At 37.8% G+C, this 19,950-nt stretch overlaps 1 protein-coding gene across 1 annotated transcript in view; it reads right to left on the bottom strand.

The window, feature by feature from the left end:
• Nucleotides 1-15,400: 15,400 nt before the first annotated feature.
• The window catches only part of ADGRV1 (adhesion G protein-coupled receptor V1), a 614,529-nt gene continuing 609,979 nt past the window's right edge, over nt 15,401-19,950 (bottom strand). The window contains exon 90 of the mRNA XM_023215075.2: nt 15,401-16,053. Coding sequence (XP_023070843.1) covers nt 15,935-16,053 — 119 coding nt within the window. The 3' untranslated portion in view covers nt 15,401-15,934. The remainder of the gene's footprint in view (nt 16,054-19,950) is intronic.

Raw genomic sequence — 19,950 nt, 5'->3', positions numbered from 1 at the left:
GCAAAGCATCTATTATTTTGTACTTTAAGTGATTTTCTTTTTCCTAACTTCCCAAAGAAATGGCACAAGTGAAAGAATTTATAAACAACATCTGTCTAGCTCATGTTATTGGTTATTTGTGTGAAAATTTGTCTTATTACTCACACAAGATTTTTTTTTACCTTCTGGAAAAGAATAATCCACAATTTCCTGTAAGTAAAAAAGCCAAGGAAATTTTTTAAATTCTGATCTAAGTTATTTCTTCACTTTTAATTATTACAACTACTATTACCCTATCCAGCCAGAAAAAAAGTCTGACCTGGTATAAATAAAGCTTTAGAACAATATTGATTTAAAAAGTTTCAATAGTAATGGTAGGGTAATTTAAATAAAAGGGACTGTCATACTCCCATATGAAATATAGATAAAAGAGTTAATAAGATAAACCAAAAAATGAATTTGAAAAACTGTAAGATTAATTGAATGGGTACAAGCAAAGACTAAGACATACAGCAATATTTCCCTCTATTTTCTTCTCCAGCAGTGTTTCAGATGATTCTGAATTCCAGAGGAAGTGGTAAGATCTTTTCATGGTTGGTTTTTTCCCTTCTTTTCTGCAGAAGGATCATATCTGGCTTAGTGACGTCTATTGTAAGAGATTGTTTTTCAGAATATTTTAACTCATCTTTTGGGTCACTGATCTCAGGTCCGAAGATTGCAAAATGTTTCCAAATGCAGCTTGTTCCTTTGAGCACTCCTCTTTCATAATTCTAGTTATGAAACTAGTAACTCGGGCTATCTGTCCTGGTGCAGAGGATTTATCTTTTCATCTCAGGAAATTTTGAAGAATTGTAAATGTGTATCAGAGTATCCAAAATTATTGTATTAGTCTTTTATGAAAAATTTAAGTTATTATTTCTGCTTCTATCTCCTCTGGAATTTTCTTTATTGTGTTGTACTGTTTCTTGCACTTGGTGTGCTTTTTTTTTTTTTTTTTTTTGAGAAGGGGTCATACTCCGTCAACCAGGTTGGAGTGCAAGGATATGACCTCAGTTCACAGCAACCTCTGCCTCCCAGCCTCAAGCTATCCTCCCACCTCAGCTTCTCGAATAGTTGGGACAGGTGTGGGCCTCCATGCCCAGTTACTTTTTGTATTTTTAGTAGAGATGGGATTTCACCATATTGCCCAGGCTGGTCTCGAACTCCTGAGCTCAGACAGTCCACCCATCTGGGCCTCCCAAAGTGCTAAGATTACAGGCATGAGCCACCGAGCCCTGCCTTGCACTTGGTATGAATGCTTTTATTATGGTAGCCAGTGGTGATTCTATCAGCTTATTTCACCCTTAGTTTTTATTCCTTGCAAAGACTGAAGAAATTAACACAATCTAAGGCAAGTATTTAACTTTAGAAACATTTGATTTTTTTTTTTTGAAGCTCAAGATAGAGTGGTGAGTCAGCAGGGAGTAATACACTTGGTTTGTGGGAAGCATAGCTTTGGGTGGGCTGAAATGATAATACCAGAGCCAGGTGTGGTGGCTCACACGTGTAATCTCAGCACTTTGAGAAGCTGCAGTGGGAGGATCACTTGAGCTCAGGAGGTTGAGACTGGTCTGCAACTTAGTGAGACCTTGTCTGTATAAAAAAATTTTAAAAAGTTAGCCGGGCGTGTGGTGCACGCCTGTAGTCGCAGCTACTTGGGAGGCTGAGGCAGGAGGATTACTTGTGCCTGAGAGGTCAAGGCTGCAGTGAGCCATGATTGTGTCGCTGCACTCTAGCCTGGCCAATGCAGATAATGCCAGATATATAAGGCAGAGAAGGAAGCAGGGTGGCTGGAGTGGTAAGGGAAGTGCATGCATAAAGATACACACTGGATTAAGGTGGTCCACCTGAGATGATACGATTGTGTAAAGAATTGAGAGAGGCTCTGTATGTGGCCTAGGTAGTTGGTATTTACCTACATCTGCTCTTTCCTGACACATATTTCCTAGCCTGTCCATCATCTAGACAGTACTACATGACTGAGTGCTGGCCAATGCACTTCTAGTGATGATGACCACATATTCCATGAAAGCTTCCATTCTTTCATTCTTTCTCCCATCCACCTTGATAGAAATGAAGGATTCTGAGGGCCTAAAGGACAGTGACACTACAGAATGAAAGGAGAAGGGATTCCAAGTCATTGCTTTGAAATGAGGGATATTGGACTTTGCATAAACAAGAAATAACTTGATATTATGATAAATCACTGAAAACTGGGCTTTGTTTATTATGGTAGCTAGTATCAGTTCTCTTGATTAATACAATATCTCTTTGGTTCTGCTATTGTCTTTGACATTGTCACAGAAAGAGAATAAAAAAGGAATACAGAAGAAGAAAAATATTACTCGGGGAGAGGGTATTAGTGGATGGGGGAGGGAGCAGCAGAAAACAGATGGCATTGGGCATGGAGGGCCTCATGAAATAGGAAACATTGTGTGGGTGAACTGACCTAATTTTAGAACTGAGCAGGATGCCTCTAAATGTACCTTGATTTGTGTGAAAGTAGAGTGACATATTTTTGACAACTACAATTAAAAGGATATACCACCTTCTAGTTTATGCAAGTGTAAATGAGGCACAATAAATTAAGTTTATTAAAAATATGAAATAGGAAAAAATCAGATATCAAATATCAAGTTCCTATGTATATACCAAGACTTTTAAAAAATGCTGAAGTACCCAATATGTATTTTAGAATACCATATGGAAGAATAGGAGAGGCCTTAGACCCTGAGCTTGCTGAGCTGGGAAGTGTTGTGAGGCTGTGCACTGTATGTGGAGAATGTTTGGATTGTGTGTGATTAACTAGGAAGCATGCAGGGCCTGGGAGCCCAGAGAAAGTGGCAGGAGAGGACTGGTTTTTCTCTTTGCTTTTAGTATTTAAATAAAGTGATTTAGAAGTCAATCTTCATTCAATGAAAACAAAATTTCATTATCAGCTTTGGAACAGTTATTTGAAATTACAGAACATGTGAATGGTAAGGCTCAAGTTTCCTTTGAAATTTAGCATAGTGTTTACATTTTTTTAAATTTTTTTTTAATTTTCTGAAACATGGAACAAATACGAAAGTCTGAAATAATACCCCAAATGCTCATTTTTCCATAAATGATTCCTTTGTGACCATCAAGTCTATGGCATTATTTTAAAAATATGCTAACATTGTGGCACCCTTTGATTAGAATAAAAGCACTCCTGTATTCCTTCCACAAACTGTCAGTGACAGACAATTCCTTTGGCTTGGGACTTCTTTCTTTCTCCCCATGCCCAAATTAGAGATTTGCTTGGACTGAGAAGTTAAGTCTATTAGTTTACGAACAGAGGTCCCACAGGGTTTGGCACCCACAGCTCCAGGGGTTTTGAGGTTCATAGTACACTAATCGTTGTGGTCACCTACTGTCATCTATGAAGCAGATTTCACAGGGGTGTCATTTCTATCTGGAACAGGAAGCCTGTGGCCTTTAGACTCTAAAAATCTTATCTGTTATAATCGCTACACTAGAGATTGACTGAACAAAAAGAATAGATGCCTTAAACACCACTTGTGCTAAACCCGGGACTTAAATAATTTCCAGCAAACTATATGTATATTTTTTCAGAATTCAAATTTAATATACATTCTATGTAGAAAACTTGAAAAATACACAAAAGCCAAAGAAGAAACTGAAAATCTCTGTACTTACACTATTAACAACATGTTATATACATGTATGTGTATATTTGTGTGTGAAGATATGTGTATACATTTACATTATAAATATAACATGTAAAGGTATATGTTATATATTTCTATAAATGTATAATTTTTATATTCATATTATATATTTATATGTAAATATATGTACATATTTAGAATTTTATACATATTTTTATTAGTGATAAACTTTGGGTTATATTATAAAAGCTTTCTCACTTTAATTGCTAATATTCTTAAGAACTTCTAAAAATATTCTTTCAAGTGACTATGCAAGAGCTTTCTTCTGTCATCTATTTCATTCTCCAAAATATTTGTATGATGGAAGACCATGTATCCTGTATAATCTTATTTTACCACTATTACATTTTTCTTTAAAACACATGATATTCTCTTTGAAATGAAGCTTTAGCATTATTAGAGAGAACTGTGAACTATAGCTCATCAACATCCCCAAAAGGAGGCTTATTAAATCAAGTATCATGTGTACTTCTTTACATATTGTAAGTGTATTGTACTGCCATTGGGGGTGACTGTAGAAGCCATATTTTAAAAAGCCTCCCTGATTTCGCCATGAATTTAATAGTTTTGGCCATTGTCTATGATGCCTTTAGAGTCCATGAAGGGTCACTTACTGCTAGAGGTGATTCAGTAGTCTCTCCATTTTTCCCAAAATGATAAATGATAAGCCATTTTAATGGTTTCCCATTTCATTGGAAACCTTGGCACTCTCAAAATCTATTATAAGGAATGTTCACCTAAATCACTTGTAAGTATGTGATGGCATGCTGAGCTTAATTTTTACTTTGCCTTGAAGCAGGCAGAGTGTAAGCAATTCCTCTCTGCTTCATGTCCACAGTTTAGACCTAAAACAGAAAGCAACTATTGTTTATTCCAAAAGTCATTCAGGGCCTTGGGTTCTATACATTTTACCAACATGACACCTGGAACCAAGTGGAAATGTGTTATACTTCCAGCTGGTCTTTGTCTATTCTGAAGGTCTAAGTATTCAGCAACCATGCTTAGGAGAAGGGGTGGATGCTAAGGGAAGTACAAATCACTGAAGTTAAAAGGCTTGTCATCTTTTAGGGAGTTGTAAAATTGTGGTCACAGTTTTATCTATCACAATCTAAATCCTGTGAAGAATGGTTTTTCTCCAAAGAGAAGAACCTTGGAGTTTTTCTCTATTTGGAAATGGTCAGATAGTTTCCCTTTCTCTCCCTTTCTTTCCTTTCTTTTTCTTTCTTTCTTTCTTTCTTTCTTTCTTTCTTTCTCTTTCTTTCTTTCTTTCTTTCTTTCTTTCTTTCTTTCTTCCTTCCTTCCTTCCTTCCTTCCTTCCTTCCTTCCTTCCTTCCTTCCTTCCTTCCTTCCTTCCTTCCTTTTCTCTTTTTCTTTCTTTTCCTTTCTTCTTTCTCTTTCTTTCTCTTTCCTTCTTCTCCTTCCTTCCTTCCTTTCTTCCTTCTCTCTCTCTCTCTTTCTCTATTTCTCTCTTTCTTTCTTTTTCTTTTCTTTCTTCCTTCTTTTTTTTCCCATAGAGACAGGGTCTCATTCTGTCACCCAGGCTAGAGTGCAGTGGTGTAATTATAGCTTACTGCAACCTTGAACTCTTGGACTCAAGCAATTCTCCTGTCTCAGCCTCTCAAGTAGCTAGGACTACAGGTGCATGCTGCCACATCCAGCTTAGTCAAAGAGTTTAAATTCTGCAAAATAAGCGAATCTCGCAATGCCAACTGGACAACCTTGTATTCTAGATAGTACTGGGCAAAATACAGAACCCACTAAACTTTACCTGTAGACTTCTATAGGTTTGATGAGATAGAACAATATAATCACAAGTACAGTGCCCAGAAAACAAGAAAATATATAATACTACACAGTTTGTTAGTAGAAAATGTAACAAAATATAATAATAATAATAATAATAATCACAATGAAGCAGTATCTGAGTTTGCTTACATAGAATCATGGTATGCTAAATTTAATAGTTAAAAAAAATTGGGTGTTTGCAATGGAAACCTTCCAGTGCAACCATTTAGTGGATAATTCTGTCTCTCGGTAAAATCTCCTTTTGGGAAACCAGGCAGACATTAATCTAGAATTGTACTACAATTTTCCAATCTCCTAGTAACTCTTGTGTTTGAAGTTTGTTAAGTATTTTATAATGCTTGTGTCCTTGACTCCTTGACTTCAATATTTGCCTTGCCAAAGAATTCCAATTTACCTTTTGTTTTTAAGGCATGCTCAATTCCTACTTCCTTTCTAATAACGACATGAACCTGTAACGCTTTAAAAAATGATTTCTCAACCTGAGTAGTATTTATTCCTCTTATTATTTGCTCTTAATATTAGACCTATTATAAAAATCCATAATATGGTCTATATATTTTTCTTGTGTAGTACAGAATTGGTCATATTCACTTGTATAAATTTCTTTGTTTCATATCCAGGAAAGTAATTTCCTTTATACAATTTTCTATTATACTATCAGCAGGCATAGTCCACTAGTCTGAATTTCAAAGGAAACTAAGCATTCATCTAAATAAAATGAATTGTTATTGAACCTATCATGGATAATTATTTGGACTTGTTAACCCCTAAGAACTACTTCAGACTACTTACAGTTTTAAGGTGCTTTTATGAGAGAGACAAAGAGTGTGCATGGGTGCAAAAGAGAAATCACACAGTCTTCCTGTGCTGTGTGGAGAGCAAAATGGTTCATTCCATCCTGCTTCTACCTCTGTCTCACATCAAAATAATTCATCTATGTACAGAAAAAAAATGTTCCCTGCCTTTGCCACAATACAAATTGTTTTGAGAACACTTACATTGAGTGTTTTTCTATCTCACCTAGGATGAAATGTATGTACTTTGTTGGTGAAACTCCTACAAGGCAGAAAATGCCAACTGCTCATCATCTCTCTTAAGGCAGAAACAGGGCTAGTATTGATTGATAGAGAGGATAGAAAGGATATAGGAGGGAGCTGTGTGAGGAAAAATCAATCTGGTATTTCTGGCTCAAAAGTGAAGGGATGTGTATTAAAAACTACTTCTGTGTGGCCGTGAGCAATGGCTCACACCTGTAATGCCAGTACTTTGGGAGGTCAAGGCAGGAGGATCATTTGAGGTCAGGAGTTTGAGACCAGCCTAGCCAACATGGCGAAACCTCATCTTTACTAAAAATACAAAACTCAGCTGGGTGTGGTGGCAAGGGCCTGTAATTCCAGTTACTCGGGAGAATGAGGCAGGAGAATCACTTGAACCTGGGAGGCGGAGGTTTCAATGAGCTGAGATCACACCAATGCACTCCAGCCTGGGCGACAGAGCAAGACTCTGTCAAAAAAAAAAAAAAAAAAATCCTCTGCGAGTAGAGGTAGTGGTGGGAGGGAGGTAGTGGTGAGAAGAATATGCCAATTATTTTGATTCTTTACTAATGTTCTCATCAGAATCAGGAATCAAAATGGGACTTCTTCCACTTCCTCATATCCCAAGCACCTGATGCACAAATACAGGTGCTGCCATTGGGGCGGGGCTGGAGCAGGAAGGAAGGGGATTCTCATGCTGCAATCTCAGCCTGTTCTCTGGGGACAGAGACCCATACCCTCCCTGAATATTTTAGTGTGACCGAATACTCAAACAGCGCCTCTACTCCAGCAGCTTATCCAATCTCACTTTCAACATCTCTGGGTTAAAAAATAACTAAAACATTTAAGAACTGCTATCAGGCTTAAACTCTGGGTAATAAGCGAGAAACGGAAAGAGAGATTCTTTCTCATTGTTTCACTTGATCCTCTGTCCTGCCTCAGTTAGGCTGTGCCTTGGCACTTGAATTTTTATATCCTCTCCATCCAGCTGCTTAATCATCACTGGCAGTGACTTAGGCCCTGTGGAGAACTGGCTAAACATCATCCATCTTAGTATTTTTGAATTTATTCTTTTCCCTCTAATGAGCTGATGGATGCACTTCATCTTATTATTTCTTAAAAATTCTTAATTTCCAATTCCAAAGCATTTATTTATTATTTATTTTAAAATTATTTCTTGATTTCATCTTAATATAAATTAATCTTTTATTGGTATTTTGATTTATAATGGTAAACAAAATTTAAAGGTAGCCATTATTTTGAACTGAGCTTCTGCACAAGGCCCCAACAGAACAAACCAAAATGGAGTCACTTGTGTTGAGTGCCACATAATCAAACTGAAATGAAAAAGAATAGGAAAATCTCTAAATAGGCCAGTTTTTCTGAAAAACAAGAGATTCACAGCAACCAATCCTAAAGGGTCCAGTTGACCTGAGCCGGCATGATAACAAAGTCCTTTCTGCTTTAACCCTTATGAGGAAAGTACTCTGAAGTAACCTGAGGTTAAACAATTTGCTTTTTTGTATTATGCCGTTTCCTTGCTCCTGCTCAAGTTTCCTTACAAAAATCAGTTGTCCTGCCATACCCATTGGGGCTCCCTCTGTTTTGCAGATGAGATGCTGTCCAATTCATGAATTGCTAATAAAAACCAATCAATCATTAAACTGAATTTGTTGACATTTTTCTTTTTTAACAATAATCAGACATGCTCACATAGTGTGAAAAATATACTTTATTTAAAAATAATTTCAATGTAAATTTTCAAAAACTCCCTCCCCTATAAAATATGAAGTATGAGGAAGAGGGAAGGATGAATAAGAAGACAAAGAGCAAAGATTCCAAACTTTACTGTGACCAGTCTCCCAAGAGAAATTTTGTAGGGTTAAGAAAATGCTTTTTCTCTCTTTCAAAATTGCCTATACTGTTCTAGTTTATAGAGGTTTTGAATAACTGAACCAAAGATAAAATACAAAGTTTATCTTTTTGTTCATCCTTTGAATTTGTCAATTCTGTTGTATTTGCTCTATAATCTACATTGGTAAATTGCAATTTTGTGTGTTTTAGCAAAACTGTTGTGCTGACTTTAAAGTTTATTCTTTAAAAAATTATTTTCTTTTTCAAACTTTTTTATCTTTTGCCAGGAAAAGGGGTCTACTTTCCACAGGTTAGTCTTTAGCTTGGTGACTGACAAGAAGCAATAACTTTTGACTCAGACTACTTTGGGTTGTCTTGAGAAATCATGATGTGGCTGGATATGGAAAGGTCTTGATTCTTATCAATATGTAGTTCCTAAAATTGTGGAATAGAGTCATTGTTCGGTTGTGAAGATGACAGTGTGTTCTTCTGAACCTTGGACACAAACAGTTAAACTGATTACATTGCTTTATCTTCAGAGTACAGTGAGTCTTATTAACTTGGTTTACTACAATGAGAAATTACATGTTATCTAGAGTTGGGTATTATGGAGCGGACTTATTTCAAAAATACTTAGCACGGGCATAATGAATCAACCATGAAATGACAAATACACACTTCTTTGACTTCCTACTGTGGAACCAGATAAGTAGAAGCGATTACAACCATTTGGTTATGAAATACTCATGCATATGTAATTTTCCACACAAAGCCCTTATGACTAACAGGTCTTGAAACAAGAATGAGATGCGAAAAGTAAATATCATCTTTTGTTGTTCATTTATTCCTTTTGTCCCCTCCTAACCCCAGTAATCCTTAAAAATCTATTCTAGTTTGAAACCTGTTGTATAGACTACTGCCAAAATGAAAATAACAAATTTTTCATAGATCTTTAGTGGTTTTCAAGACTCCTTGGATGACTGTGAAGCAGAGTGAATTACAGATGCAGTTGAATAAACTATAGCCTTGAAAATGAAAGCTATTTGGTAACACGAAGATGATATGGCATCTTATTTGTTCAATAATTGCTATCCATTTGGATTTTTAAAGGCATAACTTCTGTAACCAAATCAATTTTTTAAAATCAAGAAAAAAGGTGCTTTAATTTAGCTACTAGGGTAAAGGTGACTTTTTTCCAGCTCAACAAATTTATTGGGCATCATTTTGTTTCAGGCACTGTGTTAATTGCTTAGGATAACAAAACAAATGAGACAGAGACAAGTAAAAGTGGGAACACTCTTAAGGAGCTTATAGTCCAGCACAGGTTGTTTAATTAGGGTTTTGCAGCTGTCATTAGGGGGATTCTGTGAGAAGTTACTTTTAGGGGTTCCAGAAGAGATAGGGAAATTTTTAAAAAAATTTTTTTGAACTTCCTGTTCCATGCAGTCAGCACTTACAGTGAAAAATAGTGATCAAACTGCCCTGTAAGTAATTTTTTTTTTTTTTTGAGACGGAGTCTTGCCCTGTTGCCCAAGCTGGAGTGCAGTGGCGTTATCTCAGCTCACTGCAAGCTCTGCCTCCCGGGTTCATGCCATTCTCCTGCCTCAGCCTCCCGAGTAGCTGGGACTACAGGCGCCTGCCACCATGCCCGGTTAATTTTTTTTGTATTTTTTGTAGAGACAGGGTTTCACCGTGTTAGCCAGGATGATCTCGATCTCCTGACGTTGTGATCTGCCCGCCTTGGCCTCCCAAGGTGCTGGGATTACAGGCGTGAGCCACCACGCCCGGCCCCTGTAGGCAATTTTTTAAAAATTTATTTTATTGTGTTAAGAACACCTAACATGAGATTTACCCTCTTAACAAAATTTTAAGTCTACATTACATTATTGTTGACTATAAGTACAATGTGTACTGTTGTATGCCAAATTTCCAGAGCTTATTCTAGAGCTTATTCAACTTGCTTAACTGAAACTTTATGCCCATTGATTTAAATCCCCATTTCCTCTCCCCTATCCCCTGGCAACCACTATTCCACTCTTTAATTCTGTGAGGTTGACTATTTTAGATACTTCAGAAGTGGAATAATGTAGTATTTGTCTTTCTGTGATTGACTTATTCCACTTATCAGCAGAGTAAAATGGCAACCTATAGAGTGGAGAAAATATTTGCAAACCATGTAGCTGATAAAGGGTTAATTTCCAAAATATTTAAGGAACTCCAACAATTCAAAAGCAAAAAACACTTGATAACCCAATTAAAAATGGACTAAGGACTAGAATAGACATTTCTTCAAAGCAGACATACAAATGACTAACAGGTGTATTAAAAAATGCACAATGTCACTAGTCATCAGAGAAATGAAAATCAAAACCACAATGAGATTTCACCTCACAACTGCCAGCACAGCTATTATGAGAAAACAAAAAGACAAGTGTTGGTGAGGGTGTGGAGAAACCAGAACCCTTGTACACTGTTGGTGAGAATGCAAAATGGTGTGGCTGATATGGAAAACAGTATGGGACTTCCTAAAAAAATTAAAACTAGAACTAACAAATGAACCAGCAATCCCACTTCTGAATACTTGTCCAAAAGAAATGAAATCAGAATCTTGAAGAGACATTAACACTTATATATTCATTGCAGCACTACTCACAACAGCCAAGATGTGCAAACAACCCAGATGTCCATTGGCAGATGAACAGATAAACAGAGTCTGCATAGACATACAGTGGAATACTACTCAGCCTTTAAGAAGGAAATTCTGCAAAATGTGCACAGATGGACCTTGAGGATAAAGGTAATCTTTTAAAAGGGGAAACAACCCCTTTACTATATAACACTTGTGTATTATCGGATAGAACATTCAGGAAAGAAACCGTAGTGCCCCTGATAGTTCCTGAGTATCTTTCTAGTTTGTGTGAGTGTTCTTACTCACTCTTTCAAGTCTTTCATTAAATGACCACTACTCCCCTCCTATAATGTACAAAAGTCTTCAAAATGATTTTGATGAATGCGCAGAATTAGGATATATAATGTGGTGCAGGTCACACACTTCACAAATCAGCTTTTGAAAACATCTTTTACTCATGCAAACTAATATTATTGTAATTTTCCTACTTTTCTTGCTCTGAATTCCCAGGACTTTTTTTTTTTTTAAGGTAGTCTATCTTTGTTGCCCAGGATGGAGGTGCAGTGGCACAATCTAGGCTCACTGAAACCTCTGCCTCTTGGGTTCAAGCAATTCTCTTGCCTCAGCCTTACAGGAAGCTACCACCATGCCTGGCTAATTTTTGTATTTTTTGTAGAGATGGGGTTTCGCCATGTTGGCCAGGTTGGTCTCAAACGCCTGGCCTCAAGTGATCTGCTTGCCTTGGCCTCCCAAAGTGCTGTGATTACAGGTGTGAGCCACTGCACCCGGCCTCCAGAACTTTTCAATCTCTCTGTTTCTCTCTCTGTTTCTCTCTCTCTCTCACACACACACCTTTGAAATAAATGTAGTCATACCAAAACTCAAAATAGTGATGTTGAAATTGTTTGCATTGTCTCTTTCCTTCATTAGTGTTACAAAACAAATGCTAGGAGTATAATCCTAAATTTTAAAAAAAGATCAAATTTGTGATTTGTTTACAAACTCATAAAGGTTTATTATAGGCAAAAAGTAAAGTTTGACCTTGCTAAAATTTGAATTATTGTATCTATTAGAAAGCAGTGATTACTTACGTTTTTTCACAGTCCTAAAATACTATTTCATGTACTGAAAGTACTCATAAATTTCTTGAGCTACGTCAGTTTTAGGAACTTTGGCTCCAACCTCGGTTCCCATAGTTAGATCCAGTTGCTGAGTCCACTGCAAGGGCCAGGCTGGGAACTGAACTGAGACATCCATAGTACTCCCAAGGACCATGACAATAAAACTTGATAATAGTATCCCATTGTCACAGATGATAGGAAACATGGTTATTCGCCATTTGCGTTTTTTCTTGAAACCATGTAATTTACTTTATAAAAGATGTTTGTTAACCATAAATCAATGATACTGAAGCATCAGTAAGTATCCGGGTTGTTTTGAATAAATTCTTTGTTAAACCCTTTTATCTCCAGTGTAGTCAATTCCTAATTAAAGTAGTTGCCTAACTTGTCAAGGTGGCTTGAATAGTTATAGATTACCAGGAAAATAATGTGTTTTCCTTAGGAATGTTGTGCATGTATAAATGCGTGTGCTAGCTACTATGCACTACAGTTTAATAAAGCATCTGGGTGTTTCTAAATGTTTATAAAGGTGAGTTTGCTTTTCTAGTACAGTGTTGTTTGGGTAGGTGAGAATAATTGAGTAAGAATAAAATCAGAATGTACCAACTACATTTTATTAATATCACTCATCTGAGTTGTATTTTATTTCACTAGTCAGTCAAAAAGACTAGAAGTGGCTGGGCGTGGTGGCTCATGCCTCTAATCCCAGCAGTTTGGGAGGCTGTGGCGGGCAGATCATCTCAGGTCAGGAGTTTGAGACCAGTCTGGACAACATGGTGAAACCCTGTCTCTACTGAAAATACAAAAACTTAGCTGGTTGTGGTGGCATGTGCTTGTAATCCCAGCTACTTGGGAGGCTGAAGCAGGAGAATCACATAAACCTGGGAGGCAGAGGTTGCAGTCAGCCAAGACTGCGCTACTGTGCCCAGCCTAGGAGGCAGAGTGAGACTGCATCTCAAAAAAAAAAAAAAAAAAAAGAATAGAAGAGACGCAAGATAATGAAAGTTTCCTAGCCTCAGTCATTTGGTCCATTTTTTAAATACTACTCATGGAATATGTGGTCCTTTGACTTGGATCCTGCTAGAGAAGCATTGGAAGGACTGGGTCTATGACATTAACAATTAGAAGGCCATATGGAACACAGGCATGGCCTTAGTGCTTTCTTTGTTTCTGCCAAAGTCAGGGTGTCCAAGGGAGATCCACTCTGGCATCCAGACACTTTGAGGGCAACACCACTTACTTAAATGATTGACACTTAACCTCAAACAAATCTACCCAGAGGCCTTAGGATCTCAAGTGCTGGTAAACAAGGTGAATTTGTTTGGGAGTTCAGTTCCCAAATGGCATTTTGTTTTCATACCTCCATTATGTTTAAACTTCCGTGATCAGATTTGGGAGGCATGGAAAATGTTGATTAAACCTTAAAGTACCTCAAGAGATTGAAAATCAGCGCAAAACTCAAGTTCCAGAATGGAATGCTTTCTGTGTCTTGTTTACTAAGATTTTCATTCAACTGGTATTTCCTGTCTTGAAATTCCACCAGTTCTATCACCATCCTGTAACCCATGTGCATACCCCTCTGTACTTGTATCCAAATTATGAAAAATCCTTTTTATTTTTGATGTTCTAAAATACTAAAAATGTAAAACAGAAACAAATGCAAAAAAGTAATCACAAAAATGTAGAAAAATGAAGACATTACCAAGGAAATGTTAGGTGTCTCTTACAGAGGAAAGAAAATGTGATGGAGATGGGGTATACAGAGTTTCTGTTTGGAGTGATGAAAACATTCTGGAAATAGATAAAGGTGATGGTTGCAAAACCTCGTGAATGTAATTAAACCACTGAATTATACCCTTAAAATGGTTAAAATAATACACTTTATATGTATTTTACTACAATTTTTTAAAACTCCAATAAAGTAATATACCAAATACCATTGAAGTGTACACTTTAAATAGGTTTTATGGAATGTGAATGATATCTCAGTAAAGGTGTTAAGGAAATGTCATGGAGAGAAAGACGATCAAGCCTACTGAAAGAGAAAGATCACAGGTGACGTGTTGAGTCCTAGGCTTTTGGTTTTCATTTTTGAGAATGTGATTTTATTTGCTTCTCCCTACATAGTACTATATGGCAGGTGTCCCACTTTAATGCACATTTGGAGGAAACAGAATGGCAAACTATTGTTGCTACTGGCATATGAATCTTATTTGTTTTTAGCACTGTGGCTTGTAAAACCTTGGGTTTTCCTTCCAATATTTAAAAGAATCAAGCTGAACAGTGGCAGGTAACCCTTTTGATTTTTTATCAAGATGGCAATTTGAATAGCAATAGAAACCCAGCAACCCCCTCCCCCCCTTTTTTTTTTGGTCAGGTTTTCTCAAATTTTGGCAATATATAGAAAAGAAAAGAGCTATCAACAATTGCCTTTGTTAGATAATTAGATGTCTAATGTATTATTTTTTTGTACAGACAGAGTTTTGCCATGTCACCCAGGCTAGTTTTGAACTCCTGGACTCAAGGGATCCTCCTGCCTTGGCCTCCAAAAGTGCTGGGATTGCAGGCATAAGCCACTGCTCCTGACCCTTTGTTTTCTACTTACAGTGACAGTCTACTTATCAAAACTCAATATAAGACGAATGGGGTAGGGGAAGGGGAGGACTCACAGGAAAAGGAGACATTTTATAATTTATCAAGATAAATAATGCCACCTCAGACTTTATAACAAATAAAGCCACCTTTAATAGTGACGAAAAAGCACTTGGATCTTTTAATTACGGCTCTAAGGAAAATTATTAGCAGGACAAAATTTTCTCTTAACTAATCTCTTTAACCTTTCTTGAGATGATACTGATTTTCTCAAACATATTTAAGAATTCCAAAATAAAAAATCAAAATGGCTTCCTCAGGACAAACTTGTTCTGTTCCTGATGATTCTTCTGGAACCACAGTTAATGAAATCATGACAAACACCACAGCGTTTGTTCCGGGATAGACTTTCTGATGTCTCATTCCAAAACAAAGAAAGACTGAAAAATCTAAACCGAGAAATGTTTCTCTAAAACAAACTCTGTATTGTTTGAAAGATCCTCTTCTTAACTGCATGAAAAAATGCTTGATGGAGTTATTTTTAACTGGGGACAGAACATTCATTCTGAGAAGTGTTCAGATCCCTAATTTTATAATGAGCAGAAATACATACTGTTGAAAGACTAGGCCAAATTCAGTACTCCCATCAACATTTAGGTGCAGGATCATCAACAGACAGTTTACATTTTTCAGGAATTAAAGTCTTCTAGCTGCAGTGAAGTCTTGAATCTGGATCACCTGGATTTATGCAAGATGGCACAGGGTGCCTGTCATCATCTACATATAGAGTTAGCTTTTTTTGCCTATGCACAATGTTTCTTTATGAATAATGAAGCTGGATGATACCAAATAGATTCTATTGCTTTATTGAGCATTACTTTCATTAAACAATGTTAGCCATATAGGACGATTTAAAAAAACAACTAACATTCTCCGACTATGAACATCCTATTAACTGATAGAAACTGACTCCATCTTTCTTATAGCAGTGAATTTTCAGGTCACACACAATCAGCAATTTATACTCCAAATACAACAATCACTTTTGTGTTAATCATCCAGTACAATTCACAGGTTCCTATTACACAGGTGGATGTACTTAGAGAGTTTTAGCATAAAAGTTGATACAAATATGAAAATAGGCTCAGTCAAATGGTTAGTGAGGTGCTAGAGGTGAGTGTCGGCGATGGGTATCCTCCTAAGCTCCACGATCTGGGAGTCAGTCAAGGTGCCCCCCTCCTGGCTGCCTTGACCAGATTCATTGTCACTGACACTGAGACCAGCACCTGCCACAGAAATAGAATGAACACAAAAATCCAAACTATTAATGCAGTGAATTCTTAAGAATCAATTTACATTAGGTCCAATTCTTTTTATTTCTATTATATTAGTAAAATATAAGCTATACATTTAGAATAGATATTATGAACACCTAACAATTATGAAACTATCTTTTACGTTTCCTTTGATAGTTTTTTAAAATGTACAGATTAATTTCTAAAGACACACATTTGGGTTCTCAATCTTTATTGTTTGTTTCCACATGGTAGACAGGTGTAACCTACTACCAGAATATAATCTCTCAATTGGGGTCTCATCCAAATAGAAAACCAGTCAGGTTATTAGACTTTTTCACCAGTGGGGTAGGATTTGCTGTTACAAAACATATAGGCCCCGAGCTCATATGCACTGAAGTCCATCACTTGAGATTCAGTGTTGGCCAGTGATCTGAGAAGAAAGACAGGTATGTGAGAACACCTGGAGTCACACCAGTGCCCTGAAGACATTGGCTCTGAATGATTCATATCTGATCCTAAGATAAAAATAATTACATAACACAGTGCCAAAATAGATCCACACAGAAATTCCACCACAGCAGTTAACTACTGACAGTGCTCGGAATCTGTTTTGAGGAAGCTCCACTATTTGCTACTTTGTTTTGTTTTTTTTTTTTTGTTTTGTTTTGTTTTTTACAACTCAGATAATTGAGAAAACTTAAAAGTATGCTAGAGTAACACCTTGTTCTTTTCTTTTTCTTTCATATTTCTAGAGAACAATGTTCTTTTCTTTTGTAATACAGTTCAGAGGAACACATTAACTCTCATCCTCTCTACACACACACACACAATGGGGATATGGTCATAGGGCATGCTGGATGAATCACCAGAGGTTACCAGGGCCAGCCCCACTAGACTCTGCAAACAAGGAGGAAAGTGAAAAGCTGGTGGCTTAGGCAGCTGGGATTTCCCTTTCTGAGATGAAGAAAAGGCAATTCTGCAGAGTTGACAGTTGTGGGAAAATGGTGAATTAGCTTAATCTTAGCCTATCTGGAGATGGAAGCCAGAGCCTACTAGTGACCTTCTAGCCAAGCCCTTCTTCTTCTGGGTCTCTGACCTTCGCACTCTCTCTGTTAAAGGCCACTGTTGAAACTCCACTTCCTCCTTTTGCTTCTGTGACATGGTACTTGCCTATCTCATCCTCTGATCTGCTGGCTCTTTCTAGACCTCTTCTGCTTTCTCATACATTTCCTCCTGCTGCATCATTTCTGGAGGCCTTGTCTTCTGCCCTGCCTCAAGGTCTGCAGGATCCTCTTGCCTGCATTCTCTCCTAATGTCTCACGAGGGTTTCCAAGCTCAGGACACGGAGCAGCAGGTCACTGCCTTTTCATACCACATTCTTATTTTGGCACCTGTGCCTGGGGTGCTCTTCTCACTTCCCACCTCCTTCATGTGGCTGCCTCCACTCTTCCTACCAGTATCAACTCTGCTACCCCTTGAAACAGGATGATTCTCTTTTAAAATTTCTGACTCCCCCACTGGATTATGTCCTTCCTATCTTTGTCTCCTAGCTCATAGGGCAGTGCTCAGTACACTGCAGGTGTTCAGTAAATGTCTGCTGAATGTAGTAATAAACTGTGCTCTGCATCCTAAGTCGTGAACCTGCCTGTTCCATCTCATCTCCTGTTCTGTTCCTCTGGTCTGTTCTGTATTCCGCTGCCCTCTCCTTCTCAAGAACAAATGTTAGTTCCTATTGCCAGTTGCACTGAGTTGGGAACCTTCTGCTTTGGCTTTCAAATCAGTCCTTAATCTGTCTCTAGCCTATCAAATAGATGTATCCCAACCATTGCCTTTTGGAGAGCTTTCTCTGAAACTGATCAGGTCTCCTGATGCCCTGAATGCAGCATGTTAATTCCAGCCTGAGTGTCTTCCTGCCTGTCCATAAAGGCCCATCTCTATACTTTTTACAGATACTTATTTTTCCATTTTATTAAAATAGGGAGCTGGAGGACATAAAATGTGAAAAGTTCTCATCCCTGACAGAATCATTAATCACGTCCCCTTTATTCTCTCACATTGCCCAGGTTTCGATGATAAATTTAATAATACTCCTATCTATAATGTATACATAAGCCATAAAGTAAAATGCTTAGCACCCATAAACTCTTTTCTTCAAGAACCAGAATATTGCCAATGACAATGTATTTTTAAAAATTTAGTAAGTTGCTCGGCCGGGCGCGGTGGCTCTAAGCCTGTAATCCCAGCACTTTGGGAGGCTGAGGCGGGCGGATCACGAGGTCAGGAGATCGAGACCATCCTGGCTAACACAGTGAAACCCCGTCTCTACTAAAATTACAAAAAATTAGCCGGGCGGGGTGGCGGGCGCCTGTAGTCCCAGCTACTCGGGAGGCTGAGGCAGGAGAATGGGGTGAACCTGGGAGGCGGAGCTTGCAGTGAGCCGAGATCGTGCCACTGCACTCCAGCCTGGGCGACAGAGCGAGACTCCATCTCAAAAAAAAAAAAAAAAAAAAAAAAAAAAATTTAGTACGTTGCTAAAATTTAACAATTTTGCATAAAAAAATCAGATTTCTGGTTTCTCTTGAAAAAACAAAAACAAAAACAAACAAAAAACAAAACAAAACAAGAAGACAACCAGAAGATCAGGCAACACTGGGCCTGTATTTCTGCATTACAAAACAAACAAAAACAACAAAAAAACCCATGGACCAGGCAGTCCTTCAGTTTGTCTCTGTTTTCACCCAGCCCTCTTCAATCATTTATGGAATACCATAAATAATGCTTGGCCCCCGAAGGTAACATTTGTGTCTACTTCCAGGCCTTCGAAGGACAAATGGCCCATGTTTCTCTGCTGGGAACAGGAGAACTGTGTTATTTGGAAGAACCTCAGTGAATTATAAGATAGTGGCCATTCTATAAGGAGGTTACTAAGGCCCTGGAGCCTGTAGCAAGGAAGAGCTAAATATGGAAACTAGGGAGGAACAGACAGGACCCCATGATTAGCCTCAGGGAAGACTGAGGCCAAATCATTTAACTAGTACCAACTCCCAGTGATTTCAGTGTCTGCCTGCTCTAGATCCCACTAGGAATACCATCATAAAGCATGTGATGACACCTGGGACAAAGCACACTAGAAAGGCAAGCTCTGCCTTATTGAAAGCATGCTGAACTTGTTTAGCAACTCAAGATATGTAAGCAAGTTCTAGACTCCTCTTGAGTCACCACATCTACCTGACCCACCTCATCATCCTTTGCAGTTTCTTCTCAGTTCAAAGAAATGCACAAATATCCAAATTCTCATCCCTCACTGAGACTCAGAAAAGGCATATATTACACACAAGTGTAACAAGCCGAGACCTGGGAGCACAAACCAGGTCTCCCATCTCTTTGCAATTCATTAAATGATATAGGTGGGTAGTTTGCAGTAAGTATCCTGATTTTCTGAAAGGTGTTTCCATGCTTAAATTTCAAACCAAAAGTTTAAGAAAAATCCAGCGACTGTGATAACAGGGACACTTTCCTTTGGTCAATAGACCAGGCAATCATAAAGGAACTAAAACTAATAATTTACATTCACCATGAGCTTCACCTTTTCTTAACATTTTAATATACTTTGGTTAGGATAGGGTGACTATCAGTGCTGTTTTACAGATGCAGGGACTGAGTGAGGATGAGAGGTGCTAGTTGAGTGGTCCACATCAATGTGACGATGATCCAAAGACCATACCCCTTCCATCTTTTTCTGAGGAAAAAAATCAAAATCTTTCAAAATTCCACTTTTCCATTTTGATTCTCACCTAACTTTGTTTACTACACTGGGCTGCAGAATTTCTTGAAGTTAAATAAGACATTGTGGTTTGATGTGATACCTTGCAAAGAGAAATTTAT

This window comes from Piliocolobus tephrosceles, chromosome 4 (assembly GCF_002776525.5).
Source record: "Piliocolobus tephrosceles isolate RC106 chromosome 4, ASM277652v3, whole genome shotgun sequence".
In the NCBI taxonomy this organism is placed as follows: domain Eukaryota; kingdom Metazoa; phylum Chordata; class Mammalia; order Primates; family Cercopithecidae; genus Piliocolobus; species Piliocolobus tephrosceles.
The sequence above is the reverse complement of the archived record's forward strand: the minus strand, read 5'-3'. Positions and strand labels throughout refer to the sequence as shown.